The 26,134-nt window shown below is 41.0% G+C and overlaps 2 protein-coding genes across 3 annotated transcripts in view; both read left to right on the top strand.

Annotated features, from left to right (window-relative positions):
• ccn5 (cellular communication network factor 5) overlaps positions 1-24,512 on the top strand; it is a 32,903-nt gene extending 8,391 nt beyond the window's left edge. The window contains exons 1-5 of one of the 2 annotated variants that reach the window (XM_049581427.1): positions 14,744-14,879; positions 16,362-16,578; positions 17,102-17,350; positions 21,179-21,420; positions 21,815-24,510. In XM_049581427.1, the coding sequence (XP_049437384.1) occupies positions 14,814-14,879; positions 16,362-16,578; positions 17,102-17,350; positions 21,179-21,420; positions 21,815-22,102 (1,062 nt within the window). In that variant the 5' untranslated portion in view covers positions 14,744-14,813 and the 3' untranslated portion in view covers positions 22,103-24,510. Of the gene's footprint in view, positions 1-14,743; positions 14,880-16,361; positions 16,579-17,101; positions 17,351-21,178; positions 21,421-21,814 lie in introns of those variants that run through there. The other variant, XM_049581428.1, reaches the window with a different exon arrangement.
• The window catches only part of gdap1l1 (ganglioside induced differentiation associated protein 1-like 1), a 263,078-nt gene extending 236,962 nt beyond the window's left edge, over positions 1-26,116 (top strand). The window contains exon 7 of the transcript XR_007449662.1: positions 24,601-26,116. The gene's annotated coding sequence lies outside the window, so the exon portion shown is untranslated. The remainder of the gene's footprint in view (positions 1-24,600) is intronic.
• The last annotated feature ends 18 nt before the right edge of the window (positions 26,117-26,134 follow it).

Raw genomic sequence — 26,134 nt, 5'->3', positions numbered from 1 at the left:
GCATGACATCAGAGCAAGTCAGGATCAAGTTGGACACGAATCTAACTTGCATGCACTGTGCAGCGATCAATCTCAAACAAGCCTATACACTATGCCAGTGGTTCCCAACTGGTCCAGCCACAGGGTCCAGAATTCTCCTCCGTTATTTGTTCAAGGTCCACACAGTTTAATATATTCAGCGTCATATTTGCATTTGGCCATGTTATCGAGCTAGTTTTTGTCTCTGTCAAGTATCTGTCTGTTAGTCACTCACTCTACAGCAGGAAATGGCACCTCAAAATAAAAGCTCTGTGCCTGAAAATCACTGTACTTCAAAATAAAGTGTGTTTTTCACAAACTTGACACATGGGTGAGTCACTTGCGGTCCATTACGAATGGACCCGTGACCCACCAGTCAGAAACCACTGGATTATGCCGTATTGAATGCTTCACCCCATTACTGCAAGATGTCAACATTGCCATATTGGACTGGGCAAAACTGGCCTGTAAACAAATACAAGTAAACAAGGGAGTTGTGGTTGTTTTCTCAATTAAAAGCCGGTAAAAGTGGGGCTTATTTTAATTACTTCACTACCTTACTTTCCCTTGGAATCATCCATAAATCCATCCTTTATCGAGGGGCGGTACTCCCTGGACACATCCCCTTGATAAAGTCTTAATCTGTAATTATATATGTAAATGACACCAATCCTCAGAAGTCAATGTGTTAAGTTAGCAGTTTTGTTGCCTTTATTTTATTCCTGTGAACCAGGAAGTGCTTTTATTTTTGAGAGACTGCAGACACAGAAAAGACGGAAATTGACGAGAGGTAAACGGTCCTGTAATGTTAGTAAGACAGAGATAAACAACACGGAAAATAAAGAAATAATAAGGACGAACGGTGAGAGTTTAACGGTGTTTAGCGCCAGTCGAGAGGGCAACGAGGTATTACCTGCATTTCTTTGTGTCTAATTGTCTAATAATTTGAGTTTTGGTATTATTGCTAACTTCATGAGCTAAGTTTAATGCATTGTTTGTTTTCTGATTTTTTTTTAAATTTTCTACTTCGCTCTTCCGTTGGACGATGGAGTTAACTGAGAACAGAATAAACTGCCTTACTATGCATTCCCACCAAAAGCTTCATGAGCGTCATAAGCGGCTGGTAGCCATTAATTTTCAATGCATGCTGGCGACGAAGGGCGCCAGGGGCGTCAGCTGCCACGAGCAGCGCCATGCTAGCAACCAGAGCGTCAAGTAGAAGTTGAAAGAAGCTGAACTTTATGCAAATGAGCAGCGCCGCCACCGAAGCAGCAGCCAATTGCAGACCGGGATTTGGATATGGAGGTCTGGGCTCTCCCAGAGCTGTACCAGCCGGTGAAATTCCCCGTGGAGTTGCCGGGTTTGCAGGACTCTGTGGACCCAGATGGGCCGACGGTTCAGGACCCTGCGTTTCCTCAGAAAAATACGCTGATGCAAGAGGAGGCTTCTGAAAATGCGATCCATGAGCTCCCGCTTATTTATTACCAATTACATTTCTCAGTGGTCCTACGTGCCAACAGGAGGGTAAAATCATAATTATAAAAGACTCATAAAGGCTAAATGTGTTTATTAGCATTATTTTAATTGTGTAAGGAAAGTCATGAATAATACATAGGGAAGACATAAATGATAGTAGGCTATATTTGTTCATCCCTGTAAAGTGTACCGCTGGTCAGCCTAGATGGACACATCTGCAAGCGCCTGCTGGAGCTGGCAGTGAGCGATGTCAGAGTGACCAGAGCGCCGGCAGGTGACTATGAAGCTTTTGGTGGGAATGCACAGACACACTATCGATCTAAATCTGCAAAGTTACTACTAAGTGAAGTAACTGAGTAAATGAAGATAAATATAAATTAGCCGAAAATGGGAACTGCGTCCATGAGATCTTGAATTCAGGACTTGTATTTGTAATGGAGTACTTTTACAGGGGCGTGTTGCTACTTTTCTGTAAATAGAAGATATGATTACTTCTTCTACCACTGGTATATCATTTGGACTGAATAAGAGGAGAGGAACTGTCAGAGTGATAAACATGAAGAAATGTTTGGGTTGGGTTTAAGTCAAAAGAAACTCGACTTTAAATCTTTGAAGCATCACCATCAGAGCTCCCACTACACCTCCACACACATAACATGGAATGTCAGTAAGAAATTATCACCAGAAATCTAAAGACAATCTATAAACATTGTGAAGACTAACTGCATGCTTACAGACTGTTTCTAAATTACTACTGGGAAAGCAAAGCACATCCTGACTACTCCCACACATTGGCAACTGCTGCTTCATGCCACCACTGAACCATTTCACCTATAATTCAGTTAAAGAGCACTGTGGCTCTTACTGTTTATCTCAGAGCTGCAGTCACTCTTTCACACTCATGGACTCTGAGCTGAATTCAAATCTTATTGGTGTTGTCTCTGGAAATGGATTGGAGTAATTCGACCTGTCAGTAGCATATGAAGGTCTGTGATGCTTCCTCTGGTTCACAGCAAGCAGAATAAACAAATCAATCATGCAAGCACAAGCTGAATTCTTTCTTAATTAGTTTAAATGTTCCTCCAACATTCTCTCTGTAGTGTGTCATATGCTTAATTCTTATAAGAATCCCATCGTGTGTCCACAGCTTAAAATGATGGTTTCCAGTACCATGTAAATCTGTGTGTCTTCATTCAGTTCACCGACAGGGCCTAGCGTTATAAAAAGTGAGCTGCCCGTGTCTCAGATGTCTCCAGCTGTCTGCAGAATACACAGTATCTTTCCTCTACCTGAACTTAGCGCACAATCTCGGCTAAAAATATTGACGCCGTGTACCGTGCAGGGAAGTGGCTGCCTTCATGAATCGAATCCTTGTTCCTTATTTATTTGTTCTTGTTTATTTTTAGTAACAGAAGCTAGAAATGGATGTGTTGTTTGTTTAGGTGTGTTAACGAATGCAGGAGGTTATTTCCACTCTGTGTTGCTGCAATCATCTCTCCACAAACACCTCCTGAATCCAGGCTCGGACAAAAAAAAAAAAGTTTACATAATTGAGGGGATGATGAGACAGCAATATGCAAGTAAAGTTTTTTTGTATAGCCCAAAATTACAGGCAGTGTGTTAGCAGGCTTTATGGCAACATCACTGGAGGAAAAACAGACGAGCTAGCAGCTCTGTGAGGCTGGACTCAGACACAGTAGTTCTTTGAGCTATGAGAATGCTAAACACCAGCTAAGTACAGCTGAGGCTGATGGGAATGTCAATGTTTTGCTGGTAAAAATTTTGCCCTGACGATGGTGTTAGATAAAAAGTTAGTTAAAAAAAATAAAGTTACTAAAATTCATCCTGAAGGGGACATGAACGTTTGTGGCAGTACATAAACCATAAGTGTCAATCTCAGGGTGGTGCTAAAAAAAGTCAGAGGATCACCAAAGCCATCAGTATTTATCGTCTGTGAGCCATGAATGTTGGTTCAAAAGGTTGTGCTAACCCGTTCAGCAGTTGTTGCTATATTTTACTTGGGGATGCACAATATGGATTTTTTTTTTCAGCTGATACTGATAACCAATAAATACCTACTCCTAATGGCAGACACTGATAATTGATAATCAATAATTTCACATTTTTGTATGTTTAAAAGAATTCATAACCTGATTTTATTGTATGTTATTGGATGTTAGCTGCTGCTGCTGTGTTAGCTGGAGCTAACCGGGCAGACACTGAACTGACAATTTGCAGGAAGGCAGTGGTTCAGGGATGGTCCTTCAGCGCTGCATCTAATCAGTGTAATGGCAGCCACAGAAAAGGGTTCAGACCCCCTTGACAATGGTGTTGTCTTCATCTAAAACTGAAAATGTCCGGTGTGGACTCTCTAGTTAGCATTAGGGGTGTAACGATACATCGATCCACATCAATAGATCGATTCATTGATTAACGATCCAATTATATCGATGCAAAATGAAAACATCGATTCATATCGTCATCTTAAAGATACACATTTATTTTGAAATTCACATAGCACGTCTGTGTCACCATTTCTGGGCAAGCGCGCCGCCGCTGAAACAACAAACAGAGCTCAGAAATAAAATGGTCAAATCATATTCTAGTTGTTTTTGTGAGTTGATGTAAATGATTGTGTTAGATGGGCATATGATATAAGGATAGACCGATACATCGGCCGGCTGATATATCGGGCGGATATTTGAATTTTTTTACTTGTATCGGCATTGGCCGATACGTGCGTGGGTTCGCGGATTTATTTTTCCCTGGCACTTTTTTTCATTTGAAAGTATGTGGTTAAGTTGAACAAAGCTGTTGAATCCAACTGTGTACAGTAGTTACTGTTTTATTTGTGCTTCAGCTTAAATATTTGTTTATTTTATAAAGACATTACTGGAAGATTTAAGAGCACTGAACTCTTTTTTTTATTTGAATGTATAATAATAATAATAATAATAATAATATTCTACCTGTTCTACCTCAACTTTCCATCTTGTTTTAGTATTTTTTACTGTTCAATAAATGTTTCTTATTTTAAACTTGAGACCTGTAATATTTGTTATCATTGTGTCATTTTTTTTGATGTAAATGGAGGGAGCAAAAGCAGTATCGGCCCCAAATATCGGCTCAAGGAAATTGGCAGTCCATAATCGGTCATCGGCTAAGGGTGATGGAAAAAAAATCGGCATCGGCCCTAAAAAATCCATATCGGTCTATCCCTAATATGATATCGCGTCGTATCGATCACAGGCTCCTGAATTGAATCGAATCAAAATCGTATCGTGACAGACTTTGTGATATTGGCAAACATCGTATCGTCATCCAAACAAATCGATATAATATCGTATCATTATGAAGCTGGTGATTTACACCCCTAGTTAGCATGCTGCGCTTGCTTGCTCTTGGTCCTCTACTCTGTTCATCCCTACTTTCACTAAATAAGTAAAAACTAGGACAGGATAGGATTAGGATAAGGAAATCTAGGACTGTCTCCTCAAACTCGAAGATTCGAATCATCAGTTAAAGACCCCCCAGTCAACTGAGATTCTTTAAGAAGAGCAGTCGCCTTTTTATCGTATCCCTGTCAGTCTGCAGTGCTTTTTTTGGTTGAGTAAGCGCTCCCAGCTTCCACACTGCTCTCTGGTACAGGCAGCTGCGGCCTCAGACCCAGGGTGAGTCTGAGTGAGACAGAGGCAGCTGCCTGGTGGAGGAGAGGCTTTGTCTGGTCAGGCTCTGAAATACCTTCTGCCTTCTGCTTAATACTTAATACAGTACAGTCTCTGGATTTTCTTTGATATCTAGTGTCGGCAAATTTTTTTTGCACATTTCCAATCCATTGTTACCAAAGTTAGCACATATTAGCTTTGAGGACTTACTTGGCTTGTTTACTACATAACATGAATGTCACCATTAACCAAAACGTCCCGCTGAACCCCAAAAAAAGGAAACAGCCAAATCCAATTCGACTGACAGAATTCTGAGTCGAGTATAGCCCTACTTTGAGATGCAGTCGTTAAAAGTTGAAGTCTCACCTCAGTCAGTATTGGTTCATCCTCTGGCACCATGAATGTCTTTAGATATTCTAAGGGTAGTCCATCCAGTCAGTGTTGAGATATCTCACTAAAAAAGACAGAAGTAAACTTGGTGTAGGCACTAAAAGAAAATTCAGAGTTAGAGTCATTAGGATTCATCCTCTGGAGACCATGAACGTGTGTTCAGAATTTCTAGACAAACCATCCAGTAGTTGTTGAGATCTTTAAGTCTAGACCAAAGTTTGGGACAGATCCTTAGAGAAATCTCAGATGAAGAAGAGATTCAAAGATATTCTGGCATGTGATGTATTGAAAGATGTTTCTACCTTTGCTGATGCATCTGTTAGTGCAGCGGACACCTGAATGAATGTCTAGGCAATCTGCACTTTTCATTTGTCCCTGTAGACACGGCAGTGACCTCAACCCTGTGTACGTCAGGAAGCGACCTTTGGTCAGGACGACGTCCTTATCGTTGGCTCTGGGTGTTCCTGTGGCAACACTGTGGGATTTTCACACATCAAGCTGGAATGTCTGGAATTTTAGGTGTCAATTTAGGAAAACATTTTGGCTGTGGCTGGAGTTATGCATGTCGGAAGAGCCCTGGCTATGAGTCCAGACATTAATCATATAAATGGCAGTGATATCCACATGCACAAAGGACTTACACAGTCAGTTCTTTAGAAAACTCTATCTGTAGAAAGTTTACATTTTGTGGTTTTTGACATTTGGTGTATGGAATTTTTTGGTAATTACTGTATTTAGTCTCCGGCTGAGTTAAATCATGTCTCTGTTTGTTCTTTCAGATATATTTAGACCACTCCAGAGGATTTAAGTTGTATGTTACATCATAAAACAGCTGTGCACCTGTAGTATTTCCTCTGCAGTTTCACCAGAGCGATTTCAGAGGAAATGGTCTTAGTGGTGAGAGTGCTTTCGCTGCTGTTGATTATGTTATGTAAATGTTAGGAAATGTTTCCATCTGCTTAAAAGTTCATTCCTTCCTCTAGTTTTTCCCTCCCTATTTAAAGTTGTATGACTGACTTGTTTGAAGCTGCACCTATTCCACGTTTCAGGCTACTGCCAAGAATCATACAGTACAAACATCTAGTGGTCATTTAATAAATGAAAAGGCATGTAACCGTAATTTGGATTTCAAAGCTGGTGTTAATGAAAGATGTCCTTAGCAGTGTTCTTGTTAGAGGAAACTGTTTAAGCCCAGGTCTGCTGAAGGAGATGAAAGAGAAACAGACAGAACAGACGCAGTGCAGTTTGAGTGTTTATTATGTTTTGAATGGATCAGGACAGCTCTGTCTGTGACCTCTGCAGGGTGTGGTGGTGACCAGCAGTGTCCGTCATTACATACCCTCTCTAAAATCCTTACTGGAATAATGAGTCAGTATAACTCAGTACATCAACATCATGAACAGACTACAACTCCCACGTGCTTTCTGACTCAAGTCTGCAAAGCTGGACCGGTTGCATGGTTTTTGCTATTTCTGACTGTTCTAACAGTCATGGCTAATCAGCCCTCTTCACTGAAAGGATACCTGCAGATCTGGCACAGACAACCTGCCAATGACTGGAAAACTTTCAGCACCACATGGTGCCAAAACCTCAGACACCAATTACCAAGTGCACTTGAAGCTGCACTGCATGTTATGTATGTGTCAAATTTGAGTGGGAAAAGATTTGAGTATTATTTGGGGCTGTTACAGCCCACAGCCTGTTTATTCTGAGTCACACTCAAATCACAGCTAGTTGGCACCACCCAAAGCCACAGACTGGCAGACTTGAATATTGTCTGGGTTTGCAGAGGTCCCAAATGCTGGGGGTACAAAAATGTACTTTATAGGAAAAGTATAAACCTAAGAAAAGTGTTGAGTATTAACAGGAGGCCTTTCTTCAATCCAATTAGAAGTTAGATTAGAAACATATGCATTGTGTTTTGTATATAAAAGAAATACATCTTTCACCAGCTCTCAAATACTTGGTTCCAGTACCAGCACTGATTTCTATTATGTTAGTTGCTCAGGCATTTCAACAAGTGAAAAAATGAACACTGTAGCTGCCCACCGGTGTTGTTAGGTGTTAATATTAGGGATGCACCGATCCGATATCTGGATCGAATATCGGCCCCGATATCATCAAAATAGATGGATCGGGTATGGGAAAATTCAGCCTATACCTGAGGCGATCCTTTCCCTTGAAATCTATTGCGACGCGAGCTATGTTATACATCATTGAGTGGAGAGAATCTGCTGTGTGGAGGTATTTCACACTATTTCAACTGCTGTTGCACAATTGTTTATTTTTGTTTGAAAATAAATCGTTCATCATTGCATTAATCTGTTTCATCTTGTTTCGTTTTGTCTTAGGAAAGAACTGTGTAGTCATCAATGCCTGATGCCTCTAGTCTTTCCTGTTCTACATGTAAAGGTATATAGCTTTTTAGGCCAACCATGGTATCGGATCGGCATCGGGTATCGGCTGATACTCAAAGCCACAGCATTGGGATCGGTATCGAAACTGAAAAAGCTGCATCGGTGCATCTCTAGTTAATATTTGGTTGAATTGAGGTTGTGACATCAGATGACCATCAGATGGTTTTAACACTAACATTGCATGCAGTTGCATCATCCCTAAAATTTGTATTATGTCAGAATACTAAGTAAGAATCTTGGTAAACTTAGAACTTAGCAAGAGGTTAAGGCCATATAAACAGCTCTGTGAGGCTGTACTTTCTGTTAAATGCTAAGACCATCATCCTAACCATAGACTGTCAAAATAATGGACAAATCTACCACGATGTCACCCATTGGTTTGTGGACTCCGACTCTGAGGCCTCAAGTTTGTCATTTTGGCTGATGACATCTTTTGTTTTTTTGAGCCAGAAGTGACTGTATTTAGGTAAGAGACTGGCACTGTGGAGGAGCAAGGGGTGGATCTGACTGAGAAGCTGAGGACACTATCGGCAGATAGCCTGTCATGCGAAGCAACCTGCCCTAAATTATGCGCAACTTTAGTCTTAATAACATGTAAACAGGTGAGTTATAAAACAATTCACCCCCTGTACAGTTCTAATGAGGGGGGAGTTAGCTATAGAGTCCAAAAACATTTTTGCACCAGGCTTTAAACATGTTTATTTCTGTTGTAAAGTTGGGTATTTAGACATAGTGGGTCTTTGGGGATTGACTCGCTTTTGGAGCCACCCTCAAGTGGCCATTAGAGGAACTGCAGTTTTTCGCACATCAGTGTTGGCTTTTTTTTTTCCAGCACTGGATGTTGCTTGATTCTAACATGCTTTCAGTGACAATGCTAACACACCAATGTTTAGCAGGTATTATGTCTGCCATGTTCGCCGTCATAGTTTTGAATGCTAGCATGCTAATACTTGCTAATTAGAGCTCAACACTAAGGCTAAGGCTGATGGGATTGTCAGTTTTGCAGGTATTTTGTCATAAACCAAAGTGTTGGACATCTAAATAATTTGATCTGATGGTGGCACTGAATGAAAGGTGAAGGGATCACCAAAATTATTGCAGTTCATCATGAGGGGGACATAAATGTAAGTACCAAATTTAATGGTAATCCATCCAATCACTGTTAAGATATTTTAGTCTGAGCCAAAGTAGTGGACAGACAGACAGACACTGGATATACAATCAGCACTTGATACTGTCTGATTTCACTGTAACAAGAATCTTTACAAATTTTATACAGAGAAAACAGAGCTGAAGTGTTTCACATCTGTAAATGTGATTCCAGCTCTGCATACCTGCAGCACCGTGTCACCTCTGAGTATCATTACAACAGTCTGGGCCTACGCTGTATTCTGTTCTGCTCTCACTCTGAGGTATTTTTGGGTTGTTGGACAACTTTTCTGAACATGTGTTAGACATTTTTGCTCCGTAGTGACAGATTTGGTGGAGTGATTTTTCCTTTAGATCAGTGCATTCTTTTCTAACATTTACAGGACGGATAATATTTTCTTTACTCTGCCCCGCAGTTTTTGCATTCACGAGTCAACAAGGAATCCAAATGGGCTTTTCCTACATACCAGCACATACCAAAACAATATTCGCCCAAACTGAATGAAGGTCATTGTGCAGGATTTTGGGGGTTTCTTCAAATGTGTCCACTGTCAGTGAGAGTGATACTTTACTGTCTGGGAGCTCTCCAACATCTGTGTGCCCTGGAAAAATGTGTTCTCTGTCTGTCGTGGTTGGAATTGGCAGATACTTAGTGATTTCACTATCACTATATTGATGTTATGACTTGGCTACATTCTTTCCACACAGTAGTTGTTCATAAATCAGGCATAATGAAGCCACACTAACAGTCTATTCATACAGCTTGTCCTGTACCAAGTATTCTCAGGATCATTCAAGAGCTTTCATACAGAATCTTAAGCACTGAGAGAGGCCTTTTCATACAGAACAAAAGTCAAAGTGAGTTGTATTTGTTGCATACAATGGTTTGAGATTTTCTTTCAAAGTAGTGTATGTTCTAGTGGAGCCATTCCCTGTCACACTGCAATCCTTCCAGCCTCTGTCATTCTTGGAGAGCATGGAAAACTCGTGGAGCAGTGGCCAGGACGGCATAGTTTCAGAGAAAACTGAATTTGAGGTCTTGCAGTACATCTACACTGGCTGGCCACCTGGAGCCCACCTGCTTGGGGCCTGGACGCACATACTTTCCTCTTCTCTATCTTTCTGTCTGTCTCCTTCTATTTATAACTCATTGCTGGATGTCTTTGCTGCCCACCCAGCTCTGTGAGAAATGGCTGATGTTAAAATTCAGGAATCTAGTGTTGCTTTTGACTGAATCTCTTAACCATGAATGGCTTACTTTCTGTTTCAGTGACTGCAGTCTTTTTGCTATAGTGTTTAGATTTAGGCATATTGTGACTATGACAGAATCCTTGTAACGTGCTGCATGTACGTAGTTGTGCTGTAAAAATAAATGTTTCTGTAATGCCATTTTTTAAAAAATGTTTTTAGCCACATAAGCTGTTCTGGGGTTGGTGTCAGTCTGTCAGTAGATCGGCTTTGGTTCAGACTGAAATATATCAACAATTATTACATGGATTGTCAGGAAATTTGGTACGGCCAGTCATGGTCCCCAGAGGATGAATATTTATGACTTTGGTGATCCTCTGACTTTTCCTCCAATGCCACCAGCAGGTCAATAATGTAACTTTTTCAGTGGAACATGTCAGCATCCACTCGATGGATCAGTGCAAAAGTTAGTACAGACATTCATGGCTCCTAAACGACTTTGGTGATCCTCTGACTTTCGTCTAGCGCGAAACATGCGGTCCAGGGGCCAGAGCTGGCCTGTCAAAGGGTCCAGTCCAGCCCTCTAGAGGACTTCGCACCACAAATATTGATGCACTGTGCCAGGTTTCAAGAGCAATTAAAACAGTGAGTAGATACTTGATGTAAAATCCTGCCTCAGAGGCTTTTCCACCCTGACCATAATACAGCTCTCTGAAATAACAATGAATACTCTCTGTGGTCACATTTAAAGATACTGAACATTGTGCACAATATTGCCAACCAGCAGCTTCACTACAAAACAATCTGTATCAGACATCTGTATTAAAACAATATGGGTGGAACCCTGCTGCTGAGGCACTGACAAAACTATAGACTGTAAATGGTTTGTAAAGCAGGGGACGACTTAACCTGCTACAATAGCTTCTACTTTAGTGGGAGTGGAAAGTTATGAAAAAAATGCACATGTAATGACAGTGAGTAGTGACTGACTAAATGTGGAAAAACTGAGACATAATGTTGAATTTGTGCATATTTTTCTTTAGGATATCACGAGCTGTTCATCATATGTTTCGTCATATGTGTTATTTATAGGTTAACATGCGATGGTTTTATTGGTTTGACCCACTTGAGGTCAGATCGGGCTATCTATTGGATGGATTGCCTTGACGCTTGTTTCACACATTCATGCCCCCTCTCAGGATGAACTGTGATCCCTTATTCTTCTTAAAGTGCAATCGTCAGGTCAAAAATCTTGTAATACTTTGGGTGATGACTGATCATCTGCAAAACTTATGACATTCTCATCACGTGTACCTGTATTAGGTATTTGTATTTACTAGCCAACATTACAGTGCTTACACAAACTGAGATGGTGAACTTGGTAAACATTACACCTGTTAAACATCAGCAGCATGTTAGCATGCTGACAATTAGCTCAAGCTCAAGCACTTGTGTTATTTAATGACGCATAATCTGGATGCAAGGGGTGAAGCAGTTGTATATAACATGAATTTAATCAGAGCAGGGCTTGACTTTTTTCCCAAGTAGCACATGTGCTCCTAAGTTGAAAAAGTAAGGAGCACACAAAAAACTTTAGGGGCACAATGCAAATTGATCAAATAATGCGTTTTCCGTAATAAACATGATGCAAATAGACATTTACAAGCAAAATTATTTGCATACAAAATGTACAGAAAGGTAAAATCATCAAGTTTTGAAAAAGTATTGCAATTTAATTTTGTCTTTAATGTTATCTTATATATATTATCTTTGCAATATGATTATTTTATATAATGTTATTACTATCCTAAAACATTCTCCAGGTCCTCTGACACTCTGCAGGACTTATTTCCACCCTGCCCAGCAGTGGTACCATGGCGAACGGTCCCTAACTGCGGGGAGAACGGAGCAGGCTTCCCCGGAGGTCCGCTGCTTTTCCTGGTCCCTCTTCTCCGCCACACTTTGACTTATTTCCACACTGCCAACAGTGGGACTTATATTCATTGTGCCAACAGTGCCTTGGAAAACCGCCCATAACCGTGTCACATGGGGAAGAGGGAAGGCGGCTGGAGTTCCTCAAACATTTGTGGTTAGATTATCATATTTTCTTATTGACAAAAATATAGGCTGCTTTGGCTGTTTTTCATGCGCACATGGGCCCCTAAATATTTTTTACAGTTCGCACACACCTATTTTTAGTCGCAGATGCGAGTGAAATGCTCGCCCTGTCGAGCCCTGCAGAGCCCTGTCATCTCTTATTTTCTGGGAGATGACACTTTGCAGATTCAGGAAATTAGAGAGGCAAGCATTTTTCTGCTGAGAGTAATGCAGTAAGAACAGTAGTGTCATTGAAGCGAATATCGTGGGACATTTAAGCAGCAGAACCAAAAACTGTAGTGGTAAACTTGACAGAGGAATCAGAACTAAACTTTCAGCTTCTGAAATAATCACTGAAGTCACACTGCTGCTTGTGCATTCGGCCTAATGCGCACAGCATGTCTTAATGGGGAGTCTGACAGCAGCTCTGCTCTGCTCTCTGCTATGTTCACATTTTAACGAATGTCATTATACTTTCCCTGATTAATGATGTATTATTTCACCCACCAGCAACCCATCCATGCATCCCTGTGTGTCTAACAAGCTGAGTAAACACATGTTTGAGACTTGCCTATGTAGGCGCATCTTACTATCTGGAAAATGCACCCTTTAAATAGTAGGAAAATACTGCACCATTCTAACTATAGACCAGGTTTTTGTTGGTCAGTGGCGCAGTCACTTTCTACTGCCTCAGAATCGCAGTACACCAACAATGCCCTGACCACACCTCATTTTAAGACCTACACACCTATGGGCACAAGTACTAGGGGTGTAAATCACTATGAGAAGTTAGCAGGATGAGATGCTCGACCAAGCAGGTACCATTACATCGACAGCATGTGCTGTCTGTTGACCCATATTTTCTCTGATCCAAAATATCTCCACGCTGCTGATTTATTCCTGATAAAATAATACTATCCTCATTGTCTTTCTATTGGCTGCTTGCCCTGTTTGATGGTGACACAGACTTTTAAAATAAAAGTGTTTCCTAAAGATGATGATATAACGTCTTTGCATCGACGAGATTGGATTGTTGATTATTTAATCGATATATCGATCCAGTTGTGGTGCCCTGTGCGCCACTTTCCACAGGTTGTAAGATAAGGCCCTTATTCTCAGGCAGCTACAGACACAACACAGATGCTGCGTGGGTTTAAGAAGTAGCTGTTCACTGCGTATCCTGAACTGAGTCCATGTCATTAGCACTGCTGCCTCTGCAGTAACTACTGAGTAATGAAGCAGCTTAGCCACTGAAGTAGAAGACCGATTTAATATGAAGAAATGTATGATTTGGGCATTATCATATTTTGGTATTTTCAAGGCCTCAGTTCTTCACACTTGAGATGAAGATGAAGACGTTGTAGATGTTGCTGAGTCTCATAGTAAACAGTCTGGACCAAGGGTTACACACAATATTGTTTTTCCTCTTCCAAGGTGGTGTGATTAAACATGATTCAGTGTGACGTGGGATATGCTGCATAAGGCCTGGAGAATGTAATATTACTGTTAGTTTTTGGCATAACTCTGTCCATGTGCTGTACCAAGAGCCTCTCTGGTCAAACTTGTGCTGTAATGAACTTATATATTCCAGTAACTGAGACTCACTGAGCTCTTTTGACCTGAAGTGCAAGTTTTCCACATCCACTATGTTGTCTCTAAAATAAGATATGTCCTTGTGGCCTCTGAGGAGTCCTGTTTGCTCTCAGGCTCCTATTTAAATTCTCTCCAGACGAAAGCTTCTCTCACAATAGAAGAGATCACCATGATTCAAGTTCACGTCAGCCTCAGACGTGCTGCCCTTACACCATGGAAACCAGAGGGAAGAGAGGGTTTTTAATCTCTTTTAAGTGTGGATGAAGTTACACATTAGGGTTTCAGAGGTATTTTAGGTTTCTGGAGGGAAAATTAAATTGTGGGAATATCTGCTCCAAATCCGTCCTCTCAAAAGATCAGCGACTAAATCTGACTCACCCTACAGTGAAGCAGCAGCTTGTGAAAACATCAGCGAGATAAAAATCTTGTCGACTTAAATCGGAATTGTCACCACAAAAGCCCCGGAGGTTGTTTGACTTGTAGACAACTGGGCTAATGTATTTTTCTCCCCTCAGCTCGTGTTAAGCTGTGTAAACTTAGAACGCCACAAGACTGGAAAGAGAGGGAGGAGAGGAAAGAGAGGGGAAAGACTTGGGGGTGGAGGTGTGTGTGTGTGTGTCTGGAAGTGGAAATGGGCAGCAGAGGAGGAGGAATGTGAAACATTTCTGATGCTGGTCCAGTGGCTGTTTACACGGTAGTCAGCCTGTGACATCAGAGTCCAGACTTTATAAATGTCAGCAGGCGCAAGAATGAACAGTTAGCAAACAGCGTCACACAGATTAGCGAGACAGACTGAGCTCCATCAGCAACACAAGCCCCCATGGATCGACTGCTGTGTGACTGTGTGATGATAGCTGTGGCTGTGCTGCTGTGTGTGGCTACACAGGTGAGGCCCGATCCTGCTTACTTACTGTCGTCTGTTCTCAATGAGATGATTATGTGGGGTGTGTGTGAGAGGGAGTGTGTGATTTGTCTTGGCTCAGCTTATTGTTAGAAGACTGATAAATGTTGAGGAAATGTCTGCACAGGAAACCAAAGGCAGTCAGTGTTATCATTCATTCAGAAATCATAGTTATTCCATTGTATGTGTTTGGGAACATCCTCTTGTCTTGTAATGAAGAAGAGGAGAGTGATTATAGCTATCCTGTCTGGACAGAAATAAGATCACAGACAGCTCTAGATATGCAAATATGATAACCAGTGTGTCTACAAGTATCACACACTACAATGTAATGCCTTTTAATAATTAATAATTAATAATTTAACAAAATACACAAGTGATTTTTTGGACAAATAAGCATCGTAGGAAAGTATAAATCTAAGTATGTGGTCCTGTGCAGCGTGAGGGTTTATATAAGCATATGTTTATTAGACTGATTAAGGTTAATCTTACATTTTGCCAACACAGTGTTAGGTTCAATGGAAGGTTTAAAGAATTGTAACATCCGAAATATGAACTTTCACACAAAAGAACTGAAATAATTTAGACTTAGAAATTAAAAGATGGATCCATGTTATTAGATGAAATGTTTGTGACAATTAAGACCTCACAAATTCAAATTTAAGACTATTGAATGACTTTTGAGTCATCATATTTATAGATTGGATTGAAGACATTTCAGGGCTTTTGTAAGGATCTGCACCCACCCTGGATAAGACAACCAGGGCTGTTACCAACAATTTGAACTATTTAACTTATATTTTAATATCTGTTGATTATTTTTATGATTAACAAACGACTTACTGTTCAGTAAATTGTCAGAGAATAGTGAAAAATGCCCATCAAAATCATGAAGTTGCTTGTTTTGTCCTATTAACTGTGTGAAAAATAGTTTTCTCTGTAATCATTGACTGATCATTTTAGCCCTATAGATAAGCAAATTAACCTGCAGACATAACTCTTATGACAAGGACACACTTTTCTTTTCCACATTATGATCATCTTGATATTGTAAAGTTTAAAGTTGATTAAAAGTAAAGAAATGATGTGTAATGTCCTAACAGTGTATTTTGTAGATTTGTAATGCAGCTGCACTATGTTGTTGGGCAGTGAGTGAAAAGCATGCTTTATATAAAGTGTTATAAAGTAATAAAGGCATTCTTCTTCTCTGGTTAAACGAGACTGGGCTCGTCCAGGTCTCGGCTCTGTTTTGGCTCCACCAGATGCATGTTATTGAAAACAGTGGTTTGGCCTGACAGTGTTGGATACTGGCGTGAAGTTTCTGAGAATACCACTAATACTTTCTGTGCTCCTCATGTGAAAATGAAGTCATGAGGATAATGATTCAGATGACTGTGATAATTACAGTGGTGATGGTGTGATTTCCTCTCTCATCCTCTAACCTCTTCCCGTGTGTTTTCCGTGCAGGTGTTCGGCCAGCTGTGTGACAGGCCCTGCCTTTGCCCCAGTTCTGTCCCCCAGTGCCCCTCGGGAGTCCCACTGGTGCTGGATGGCTGCCGCTGCTGCCAGGTGTGTGCCCGCCAGCGAGGCGAGCCCTGCACTGAGATGTTTCCCTGCGATAGCCAGAGAGGACTGCAGTGCGACTACAGCGCCAGCTTCCCTGGAGACGCTGGAGAGTGTGTCGGTGAGTGCCTCTTCTAACAGGCAAACAACCAGCCTCATGTCAGGGAGGAGGTGATAGGGCCTCAGTTAGTCTGCATGAGCGGAACAAACAGACAGTTAATGTTTAAAGTCTGCTCAGCAGAGCGGGACGGCCTGCTGGGCAGCGGTGCTCTGCCAGAACTCTAAAACATTTCAACTTCTATTTCCAGGACTGCTGTTGACACATTTCCTCTAATGACTACCCTTTGAGCAGCATGATAGATTGCAGAGACAACACTCAAGGATTGAAAAACAGACTCCTCAGTTTCTCAGTGAAGAGACATGGTTTCCCATAAAACTACAGAACCATTGGCAGGGACAGCAGCTCATGTGTCCCCACCACTCTCTCTTATTTTCCTGTGCCGTGTCCCCCTGCATCCATCAACCCCCCCCACTCTTCACCTAATCTAATCCTTTCACTTCCTGATTAAGTTTCCCACATCAATCCAAGGTGCAGGTGTGGTGGAGAAAGTTAAGACGGCGCCTGTGCTGTGTGTTTCCTACAGGTCAGGAGGATCTGCGCTGTGAAGTCAACGGCATCATTTACCACGAGGGCCAGTCGTTTCAGCCCTCCTGTGACACTTACTGCCACTGCAGAGGTGGAGGGGTGAGCTGTGTGCCAGCTTGCCCTCTGAATGCCCGTCTCCCCACTCCAGACTGTCCCAACCCACAACATATCCGGCTACCAGGGAAATGCTGCAAGGAATGGGTGTGTGAAAACCTCGAGAACACGGTCATTCAGGATGCCATCACAGGTAAACCAGCAGATGCTTAAGATCTTTTGAGTCTTGAAAGGCACTGAATTCATCAATGTAAAAGTTAGGCCTTAACTGGTATTAAAATGTCTTAAATCAGTCTTTTAAAAGTTGTAGAAACGTTAAGACATGGGACATGGGATTTTATCAATCGGTCTTTCTGACATTGCATTGTAAAATCTCAAAATAATAGGTAACTTTTTTTTTTTAACTTTTTTCTGTATGCGAAATATGAAGCGACAGATTAGTTTAGTTTAGCATAAACACTGGAAATAGGGGGAAACAGCTAGCCTGGTTCTGCCCATAGGTTACAACATTTTCCTGCTAGCACCTCCAAAGCAGTGTTAATTTCGACAAAAACAATGCCGAAAATTTTTTGTCAACAAACTTTTTTTTCCATGATGAAAACAAGACAATGACGAGCTAAAAATAGATATTGATAATAAAAACCAACAATCTATGTTTCACTGTCATTGTTGAGACATGACAAAAATGTCAGTGGTGGACTATCGGACACTGAAAGCCGGGCTTGTAATTGTCCTCAAATGCCACGTGAGCAACAGGCTGGTAAAGTCCAGTAAATAGTCAGCGCCAGGATGTTTAGCTAGCTGCTGAACGACAAGGAGGCAAGCAGCCACCAGACTTCACAACTGATCCTTGCAGGACTCAACTCGGTGCAGACTTGAGAAGGTTTCTGGGTTGATGCTGTTTGACGGGCAGGTAGGACGCTCAGTTATCTGTGAATGTAGTTGTGCTGTAAGTAAACAGTCTGAACTGAGTTTCTTTGACTGAGCTGATAGTTTAGTTTTATTCACCAACTCTGTGAGAGGACATGAGTTTACATCTACGACAGATATGATGCAGATTAAGAAGGAATTCAGGCTTTAATTAGGTTATTTTTCTGCTTGTTCTTGTCAGATCAATAAGTCAGAGTTTAAAATGAACCTGAGTACAAATCCTAGTGGTCTCAGATTAGTTCTTTGAGGTGTCAAAGTTTATGAGAGCATAAATAGAGATCAGTAAGTGTGTGAAGTGTGTGAGTTTTTATACAGTCTGTCACCTTGATGCTAATTTCTGATACATGAATTAGCCGAACTGAATTATAAAAAAACATATAGAAGACATATTGACTAAAAGTTGACTAAAACATTTTGAATTTTCGTCAACTAAAACTATGAGGGATAAAAGTAACTAAAATGTGACAAAAACTACTAAGAATTTTGGCTCATGACTAAGACTAAATCTAAAATAGCTGTCAAAATGAACACTGCTCCAAATCTTATGTATTAACATCTCCTGGCTTGTTTTCTTAATCTGAACAAAAAAGAAAGTGTGTTAAAAACAACAATTTGTAGTTTTTACCTTTTGACAGAGCCACGCTAGCTGTTTCCATTGGTTTCCAGTCTTTATGCTAAGCTAAGCTAACCATCTCCTGGCTGTAGCTTCATATTCAGTGAGCACACATATGAGTTATATCAATCTTTCCTTAGACTCTTTGCAAGAAAACAGTTAAGTGCATTTCCCAAAAATGTCGGACCTTTCCTTTAAATTATATCCTGACATCAAAGCTGGATACTTAGAAGATACTTTCCAGTGTCAGATCTATCTTCACAAACACTATGACTGGAATTCACAGCTACAAATGTTGCTTATTGATGATCTGTTCATATGGCAACATTCTTCATTTGTAAGATGTTTGTCACTGGTGGTCATGTCTGGAAGTTTTACTGGAGAATTTTTGCATTAAACTGGGGTGTGTCTGGCCAAAGGAAAACTCCCACAGTCCAAATATATCCAGCATTTCTCTGGAAAAGTCAAAACATTTTTTTTTACCAGGCACCAAGTTTCCTAGTTTCATAACAACAACTGCAGCTGTGTAACAATTAAACATAAGAAGCCGTGTAGAGACTATTACTCCATTAAACAGGGAGGTGGTGGATGTGAGAGGGAAATGAAGCCATTCTAAAAACATCTGGAATTCCAAACACTGTCGGATTCAAACAACCTTATGAGAGCAGCAGGAGAACATTTTGTTCTTGGATAGAAAAACCTGCGATGTCACTGCTGAAGATCAGCTGATTATTATGACTTATGCAAGTTAGTTTTGGGAGGAACAATATCTGGCTTGGTATTTTTATAGTCACAAAAATCCAAAGCATTGGATAAGATTTGAACTGGAATTCTTTGATGAGATAAAACAATCAGATGCATTGTTAAAGCTGGTGAAAGAGTTCAATCAGCATCTAGTTGAGATTTAATGCCGAGGTTCTCAGCCTATCAGGCTCTGTGTAACTGGGGGATTCACCACGTTTTTAAGTTTTCTTCAGTAACAAAGGAACCCAGTTATGGTTGTCTTGAACTGCATGAATACCCTGCAAATGGGAAGTGGGAATATGTAACTAAGCGTCCTTTTAATGGTGCCAATATGCCATTGACCTTTTGCTAAGCCATGCCCCTTTGTGATGATCAAGCTGTTGCAGTAAGCATGGAGCCCACACTGTAAATAACTGCACTCCCTGAAGAAATATTATAGTTTTGGACAAATGAAACAGTGATTCCAGAGAGAAGCAGACAGAGGGGTCTACAGTTTGTGTTTGAAGGATATATCCAGGATGTCAAACTGGTTAAAAACAGGTTAAAAAGACAAAGATAGTTAGGAGCTAAAGCTGAACTATAGGCTACAGATCACAGTGTAAAAGTGAACCACCACATCACTGCTGATCGCCACACAAGACAATAAATATAAAGGGAAACTTTGCTGATATTGAACCAGCTGTGTGGCATCACAGTGTGTGCAGATGAACGGTGTTTTGCTTCACCCCCATGCTGCTGCCAGCACCCGGACTTCTACCGCTGGAAGGGCAGGGATCTCCAGGGGAAGTCAAACAGCGTGCATCTGTGCACACTGTGATGACACACAGCTGGTTGAACATCACAAAGTTTCCCTGCTTCCCTTCGCTGGTTCTTGTACAGCAGGGTCAGTCATTTTTTTTTTAATCATTAAAAAGCAAAAGCAGCATGTGTGTACATTCAGTAGGCAATATGTTCAGTAGCTAGCTAGCTAACCCTACACTTTTCAGGGTTTGATTTTGGTTTTGGAACAGGGAAGAAACATATATCTTTTTCCAACCTCTCCAGGTAACGAGTATCATTAATACACGACGTGCCCCAGGCACAACATTTAGCTCCAAATCCACAAAACCAGCCTGAAAATGAAGGAAATCTGAAACGACTGCATTAGAGTCAATGGAGCATGGCTGTGTTGTTGTTGGACTCTGGTCTGAGCCGGCCTGATGCTATGTTACGATTGGCCAGTCTGCGATGGGGTCAGTTACTCAGAGCATTTTGCTAAGAAGCAACTCAACAAAATAGTTTACATGAGTAACAAATACATTTATTCAGAACTTACCAGGTTTCATGCACTTTTCTCCAAGTGCTCACCTTTTTTGTTCTGTCTCTGTAAATACTGACGTTGGGTTGTAGAGCTCTGGGTGCCCACAGACAGCAAGAATAAGTTTGCCCTCCATTTGTGATTGTCGGTGACATCAGAGTCTTCACTAGGTCTCAACACTGATAGGCTTTCACCTCAGAGCATCGCAGGAATTTTTCACTCGGCGCGAGTTTGCATCTATTCCCAACAACTATTAAAATGAAATCAGCAGTGCTGGCTTATCTCCTTCACTAACACTTTGTTGCCAAAAATCCACCACACTACAATACTACAGTTTCACTTTTACCAACCCTCTATTGTTAATGCTGCAACATCAACTGTGGAAATGATCTGAATTTACTTCTCACTGTGCTCATGTATTTATTTGGTTTCACTAGCCATGAGACCTGGCAGGTTGTGGCCAGCTCTCCCGATGGATCACCCTTTAAACAAACTGGTCCAACCAGCCTCCACCTGTGTAGAGCAGAGCACCCAGTGGAGCGCTTGTTCTCAGAGCTGTGGGGCTGGAGTCTCCACCCGGGTTTCTAACCAGAACCCAGCCTGCAAGCTGCAAATGGAAACTCGACTTTGTAAAGTGCGGCCGTGCCACACAGTTCAGCCCGCCGCAAGGAAACCCATGGTGAGCGCCTGTTTATTTCTGCTGCCTGTATGTTGTCAGGGCCTGTCTCTTTATTATCCCACTGGGTTCCATTGACGGCTTTTAAAAAGTCAGTTCACCCAAAACACAAAGAATCGGCTTGTTTAATGTGCTGAGTTTACAGTTGATTATCTCTGAAACCTTTATGGTCATTACAATACAATAAAAGGAGACAGAATTTCTCATAAATAAATATCAAAAACCTGAGCAGTCGTCTGCATGGTTAGATACAACAGAAGGTAAGTAAAAATGTGTTTATTATGATAAGTGACTTTTACAAAGATCTCATGGCAGACCTGCTGTGCACAACCAAATTTAAAATCAAAGGTACCCTGTGGAGTTCTGTTTTAAGTATTGTAAGTTTTTGTTTTCCTAGTGGGGACGGCAGGGACGCTGTAAAGCCAGCTACACGTCACCGGGCCCCATTCGGCTCATTCACCAAGGCTGCTACAGCACTCGTGCCTACCAGCTGCGGTACTGCGGACAGTGCACTGACTCCCGCTGCTGCACGCCTTATCAAACCACCACCGCTGAGGTGACCTTCCACTGCCCCTCCGGCAGACTGATACAGCGACCTGTGATGATGATCCACTCCTGTGTCTGTCATAACAACTGCCCCTACGCACCTTACAGTAACCCGGCTCTGTGGGGATTCAGACCCTGAGCTGAGATCGACTTCTGTGAGCACAGATGCACCCGAACAGTAAGACTTCGCTGGTTCGGCTCACCGGGTGGATACACGACTAATTGTAGATAAAAACTGTGATTGAGTCGGGATGAACGTCGATTTTCACACATGTAGAATCTCAATCTGCACTTACTCACAACTCCTTTTTGCTTCCACACCTTGGGAGGCCATTATACTGGTGACACAGAAGTAAAAGAGTGCTTCACAGAAAGAAGAAAATGCAAAGGAATACAGGAGACAGATAAGTTAAAACAAGAGGAAGTAAATGTATAACCCACAAAGTAAAAGTTACAGAATCCTAAGTGGGTTTTAAGAAAATTATGCACTGATTTGCCTTCTCTGAGACTCTTATTTCTAGAGGTCAGAGGGCACAACAACTCATTAAGTACAAATCAAGTGGCAACCTCCGGGGCAAAAAAAAAAATGCAGCCAACACAGAAGTGCCAAAAACTGCAGTTCCTCAAATGGCCACATGAGTCCACTTCCATTGTAGATCCCGTTGTTAAAGTGCCCAACTATATGCACAACGTGAATTTCCCAAGTCGGACATGCTCCTGGATCAACATCCCACATCTTACTCTTACTCCAAGACCAACATTGCAATCAATTACACCTGCCTACAATTGAACAAAAACCTTGTGAGTGACTGCAGGGTTAGAGAGTTAGCTTGCTAACTAGGTAGGCTGTGCTAACGAGCAAACTTGCCAATAGGCTAAAATATTGTTAATCAACATCAAGAGAAATGATAATGTCATTTTGCAGTTGCAAAGACCTGTGAAGGACAAATGTCCCTCCTTTTTAATGCCATATTTGAAAGTATTTTTTTGCAAGATTGCAAGCTAACTCTAACCCTGCAGTAGCTCACAAGGTTTTTGTTCAGTGTTGCTGAGGATTATGTTTAATTGTATTATCTTCAATTCGGAAAACTAGCTTAGCTCCGAAGAAGCACAAAGGAATATTGAGAGAAGCCCAGGAGCAGCACACTGATGATGTCAGAGGGCTGTGATTGGTTGATTCCAATGTTGGTCCTTGAATGCGATGTGGGATGTTGATCCAGGAGCATGTCCTACTTGGCAAAATCACATCATGCCAAACTATACAGCAGAAATAAACATGTTTACATCCTGGTACTGTGAGTCAGATCCACTCCTCGCTCCTCCACAGCTCCACCCTCACGGTCAAATATGGTCTCTTCTGGTTCCAAGAAACCAAGACGGCAACAGCCAAAATGCCAAACTTTAGGCTTCAAAACGGGAGTCCACAAACAAATGGATGACGTCATGGTGGTTATGGCCACTATGTTGATACAGTCTATGTTACAGAGGTGCCTGAGTATGTAATGCCTTGTATGGCAAAGTGACAGGGAGCTGGTAGAGAGAAACTAAAGTTGGCATCATTTGTGATCTATATTAATTTTGGTGAAAAGAGTTCTGGACGGTTTTCAGTCAAGATAGAGAAAACTTGATTACAATGACGATGGTATTGGTGACTTTTTCCAAACCTTAAGGTTAAAGTTATGGTCTCAATGTTGTAATGTTTCTTAGTTGGAAAAAGCAGAACTGAACTTGTCGTATGTAGCTCAAAATTTAGCTTGAGGTTAGAGGTAATCCCAAGATTTTTTTCACACTAGGTTAAAAATATTTTGGGCAAGTGGGACAAATATCTTAGTAATTATGTGTTATCATAACTGGACCAAGAAAAGAATTTATTGTAATTTAAATCATTTTTTCACCGAAAACAAAAAACCTCTAAGATTTGAATTGAGGACTGTTGGCCATAATGTTTATGTGGTCATAAAGATATTTTTAAAGCGCAAATTTCAATGACTTTAATATGTTGATTTGACACATAATGACCCCAGCCTTTGTGTTGACAGATATTTGATTTCTGACGTGAGCAATGCAAACTTGTACAGTTATGTTTGTGTGTTTGTAGTCACATGACTTTGCACTTATTTCTGTATTTTCTGTTTTGTTGTAAATAATTCTGGACAGATGTCTCTTTATGTACAGTGAAAAAATGTCTCAATATTTTACACATCTTGCATTTTTACTCTCAATTGTTTTTGAAATATATTTTGTCATATTATAGTGTATACATTTATATAATCATGTTGTAAATACCGCAGCTTTTACCAGTGTTTCCCTTCATCATTCATACATAAGTATTGTACAGTACACTTCTTCCTTTTACTGATGAGCTTTTAAAAACTTGTTTGAAGTACAGCAGAAGTCATTTTTGGTATTTCTTATGAAAAGTGAAGCCAAATTTATGGCTACTATTACTATGTATTGCAGCGCGATGGTGCAGTGGTTAGCAACCAGGGTGGAGAGTTCAAACCCAGGGTGGGGGAGCTCTTCTGTGTGGAGTTTGCATGTTCTCCCCTTGTCAGCGTGGGTTTCCTCCAGGTGCTCCGGCTTCCTCCCACAGTCCAAAGACATGCAGGTTAATTGGTGACTCTAAATTGTCCATAGGTGTGAATGTGAGTGTGAATGGTTGTCTGTCTCTATGTGTCAGCCCTGTGATAGTCTGGTGACCTGTCCAGGGTGAACCTTGCCTCTCGCCCAGTGTCAGCTGGGATAGGCTCCAGCCCATGTCACCCTCAACAGGATAAGTGGTTATGGAAAATGAATGAATTAACATTTATACAGTCATGTTGTAAATACCATAGCTTTTACCAACATTTCACTTCATCATTCATAGATAAGTTTTGTACAGTACACTTCTTCTTTTTGCTTACAAGCTGTTAAAAAGTTGTTTGAAGTACAACATAAGTCATTTTTGGTATTTTTATGAAAAATGAAGCCAAATTTATGACTGGTATTACCAATAATTTTTTTCTTAATGTCTTCTTTACAACTCTGCACACAAGCACACACTGTGCCTCAGTCAGACCACATGACTATGTGACATCTAGTGGACAAAAGAATCTATTGCTGAGGATGAAGGCAAGGCAATAGCTGTACCAAAGACCCAAGAGGATATTATTTAAGATCAAGATCAAAATTAGATTTATTGTTCCACAGAGTGGGAGTTGTGTGCCCTGCACCCACACTGCAGCCATAGGAATACAACATACAACATATTACATAGACAAATCAACATTATACCCAATGTAGCAACAGGAAACACAAAAAGATAAATAACAACTAAAAATACCTCTATAAAAATGCATATCAGCAAATCGTCATAATCCAATGCCAGATCTGACTTTATCTGTCATTGTTTAACAGTTTTATAGGCAGAGGTGTGAATGACTTTTAAAATCTTCAGGCTGCAACGAGGCAGCAGCACATCTCTGAATGCAGAACATGCGAGGCGTCATTGGTGATCTTATTGTCTTGACTGAGAGCCGCCTGTTCAAAAATAGTCTGTATGGAAATTTGCTCATTGACACCTATTACTTTCCACATGGTGTGGATCAATTGTTTGTTTTTCAACTGCACAAAGAGGTTACCGAACCAAGCTGTGATTCTGTACCTGATCAGGCTCTGTAAGACTGCCTGATCAAAAAATTATTAGAAATTTTTGATCAAAACCATGGACACTCAGATGACATAAGAAATGCATCCGTTGTCGTAATCTGCTACACAGATTGTCAACATGTGTGTTCCAGGTTAGCATATCGTCAACAAAGACACTGAGATATTTATATGAGACCTGTGTGATGGATTGGTTGTGGATGACCACTGGTGTGTGCCGAATGCCTTTGGGTCAAAAACACAATCTCTTCTGTCTTGTCAACTTTACAGCACTATACAATACAAGAGGATTATATGAAACAGTTCCTGTAATAGTAATAGCACATATATTATCAGTTGATACCATCAGCTCACTGTTGAGCTGTCAGTAGCCACAGGATTAGGCAAACCTCTACTGTGAGGTCTCACATAACCACATGCAGACCTCTAACTGTAGTCTGAGCTGTACTTGAACTCAGCATGAATTCACTTTAGATGACTTAGATTTTCAGTGTTATTTCCTGAATGCTGACAGGTGCAGCAACTC

The sequence above is a fragment of the Epinephelus fuscoguttatus genome, linkage group LG7 (genome assembly GCF_011397635.1).
Source record: "Epinephelus fuscoguttatus linkage group LG7, E.fuscoguttatus.final_Chr_v1".
NCBI lineage: Eukaryota > Metazoa > Chordata > Actinopteri > Perciformes > Serranidae > Epinephelus > Epinephelus fuscoguttatus.
The sequence above is the reverse complement of the archived record's forward strand: the minus strand, read 5'-3'. Positions and strand labels throughout refer to the sequence as shown.